At 61.0% G+C, this 2,900-nt stretch overlaps 1 protein-coding gene across 1 annotated transcript; it reads left to right on the top strand.

Annotated features, from left to right (window-relative positions):
* Window positions 1-340: 340 nt before the first annotated feature.
* LOC110546272 (tumor necrosis factor ligand superfamily member 9-like) lies at window positions 341-2,663 on the top strand. The gene is made up of 3 exons (XM_021633011.2): window positions 341-815; window positions 1,136-1,169; window positions 1,942-2,663. Exons 1-3 carry the CDS (start codon window positions 390-392, stop codon window positions 2,442-2,444), a joined length of 963 nt encoding a protein of 320 aa, XP_021488686.1. The 5' UTR covers window positions 341-389; the 3' UTR covers window positions 2,445-2,663.
* Window positions 2,664-2,900: the final 237 nt, after the last annotated feature.

Genomic DNA, 2,900 nt, shown 5'->3' on the forward strand with positions numbered 1-2,900 from the left:
AAAGGAGAAAGGCCGGCTGTGGACTCAGGAGAGGCCAGGGACCGAGTGGACCCCCGACATCATATGCTCCCCATCAAATAAACAACTCTTTAATGTGTCAAAGTTAAACACACACACACACACACACACGCACCAGATAGATAGATAGATAGATAGATAGATAGATAGATAGATAGATAAAATACGTGAGAAGAACGGTGCGGGCTGGGATGCTGGGGAGGGGCTGTAGAGGGGGAGGAGGGGAGAAAGTTCCCGGGCGGGGCGGGGCAAGGAGCCCGGGAACTCGTAGCTGCCCTGCACCACCTCCCCGGAAAAGGCAGGCGCCTCCGAAGCCTGCCTATAAAGCGCGCGCGCGGGCAGGGGACACCACTGCCCGCCCGACCGTGGTCATGGACCAGCACACGCTGGATGTGGAGGACCCCACGGCCGCCGGGCATCCAGGGGGTACTGCGCGCTTGACGGATACTGTGAGTTCCCCGGATGCTGCTACCCTGAAAGCTCCTGTGCGACCCACAGACGCCGCGCTCCCCACGCTCCCCACGGCCGCCACGCTCCCCACGGACGCCGTGCATCCCTCGGTTCGGGACCCCGAGGCCGCGTGGCCGTCAGCCCCGCATGGCTGCTCCCGCCGCCTGCTGCTCGCGTGCCCAGGCGCCCTGGTGTTGTCTGCCTTGGTGTTCGGAGCGCTCTGTGGTCCCCTCGCCCTCTTCACCCGCACCCAGACCTTGCCTGCGCTCACAATCACTACTTCGCCCAGCCCGGGGCGGGAGACTGCTGTTTCCAACCCTGGCAGCGACCTCCACACTACACGACAGGTGAGGCTCGCCTGGGCCCCGGGGACCTGCCTCACCTTCTGGGAGCGTCTCCCTGCACGGCGGCAACACTCCTTCCCCGCCCCTCCCAACCGCTTGGGGCGTCCCTTCTCCTTCTCGCACTCAGAAGAGACCCCTTGGTGTCCTTCATCCCCGGGGGGGACGACCGAGGGTCCACTGCGTTTCCCCACAGTCCCTCTCGGCCCACGGGGCTCTCCTTTGCACCCGAAGGAGGGCACCTCGGTGTGTGCTGGGCCCTGGGTGTTCCCACCTGCTGCGCTGGGCCGTGGGGAGCCTCTACCTTTATTCTCTTTTCTTTCCAGGGTCCCGTGTTTGCCAAGCTGCTGGCTAAAGACGGTGAGTGCCCTCAGCGGGCCGGCGGGAGACTGAACCTTCTCACCCGCCCTCCTCCCTCACCTCTTCAGCCCCTCTCCCTTGCCGTCCTGGTGACCTCTTCTGGGTCCTCTGAGCACCGGGACGTCGCCCCCCTGGCCTGGCTCTGGGGGCTCTCTCTTCCTTCCTCCCCCGCTTTCCGCGCAGCCCAGCTCCGCTCCGGCTCTTTTCCCGGCGGAGGCGAGCGCCTCCCGCTGGCCCCGCCCACCACCTCCCGCGGGCCCCGCCCACCACCTCCCGCTGGCTGGGAGGGACCAGGGGCTCCGGGTAGCCGGGCCGGCACCCTGGAGCCCTAGCTCTGGTCCCTCCCACCTACCTTCAAGTTCCAGGTCGGTTTCTCCGCTGGAATTCCTTCTCCCCTGCTTCCCCTTCCCCCCCCCCCCCCGAGTTTCTTCCTCCTTTTCTCCTCGCACTTCCTCCAATGCTCCCCTTCTTTGTCCTCCTCCCGCCCCCCTCCCCGCCCCCCGGCTCTCTTCACTCTCTCTTCCCTGGAGCTCCCCAGCACCTCCACTCTCCACTCCCTAGACTCCTCAACGCCCCTTTCTTATTCCACTTCTTGGATTATCTCCCCTCTAGGAGGCCTCCCTCCCTCTCTCCCTTCCCTCCCTCTTCCCTCCTCCCTCCTCCTCCCCCCTCTGTCCCCTTCTGTTCTGTGTCCTCCTCCCACGCCCTCCCCCGTTCCCGTGGCACCCCCTCTCCACAGCCCACCCTTGGTAACCCAGGGCTCTCTTTCTAGAGGCGTTGCTGAGCAATAGGACCCTGAAGTGGCACAGCCAAGACGGAGCTGACACCGTTTACCTGCCCTCCCAGGACCTGAGGTACGAAGAGGAGGAGCGGGAGTTGGTGGTGATACAGCCTGGGCTGTACTGCGTGTCCTTGCAACTGAAGCTCACTCCGGTGTCCAAGAACACGGACCACAAGGTGCAGGGCTGGGTCTCTCTTGTCCTGCAAACAAAGCCTCAGGTGGATGACCTCGACGGCTCGGCCCTGAGGGTGGAACTGTCCCCTCAGTCCATGGAGGACAGCCTCGTGCAGGGTTCCTGGGATCGCCAGGTGCGGCTGGAGGCCGGCCACCGGCTCAGCGTGGGTCTGAGGGCCCATCTGCACGGCGCGCAGGACGCTTACAAAGACTGGCAGCTGTCACAGCGCAACACCACCAGCTTTGAACTCTTCCTCTGCAGCCCGGCGCTCCGCGGGAATTCCTACCCTCATGGTTGCTGCCGGCCATCCTTCTCATGATGCCTGGTTGCTGAGACCCCAAGCTGCTATTTCTCACGGGGTCTGAGCAGAGCTTCCTTCTTCCAGTACTTTCCTCCCGTCTCTGACTGGACCTGGTATTTATTGTGAGCAGAGGTTGGACCCGCACTTCACAAAATTCCTTGGACAGCATTAGGAAAGCACTGGACAGCTGCTACAGAGAAATGATCGTCAAAGACTAAAAAAAAAAAAAAAAAAAAAAATCAAACTATTTATATTAAATTGTGAGAAATAAATGTATTTGTCAATAAGCCCTATTTTTATTATTTTTGTTGTTTCGTTTTAGGTTTTCGTGTCTATGGTATGCTGTTCATTCACTCGTGTTTATGTGCATGTGTGTGCATGTGTATAGAGAGCAGAGGTTGACACGGTGTCTTCCTCAGTCACTTTCCACCTTGTTTCTGGGGACAGGGTCTCTCTGAACCTGGAACTCACTGT

Source organism: Meriones unguiculatus, chromosome 17 (genome assembly GCF_030254825.1).
Source record: "Meriones unguiculatus strain TT.TT164.6M chromosome 17, Bangor_MerUng_6.1, whole genome shotgun sequence".
NCBI classification, from domain to species: Eukaryota; Metazoa; Chordata; class Mammalia; order Rodentia; family Muridae; genus Meriones; species Meriones unguiculatus.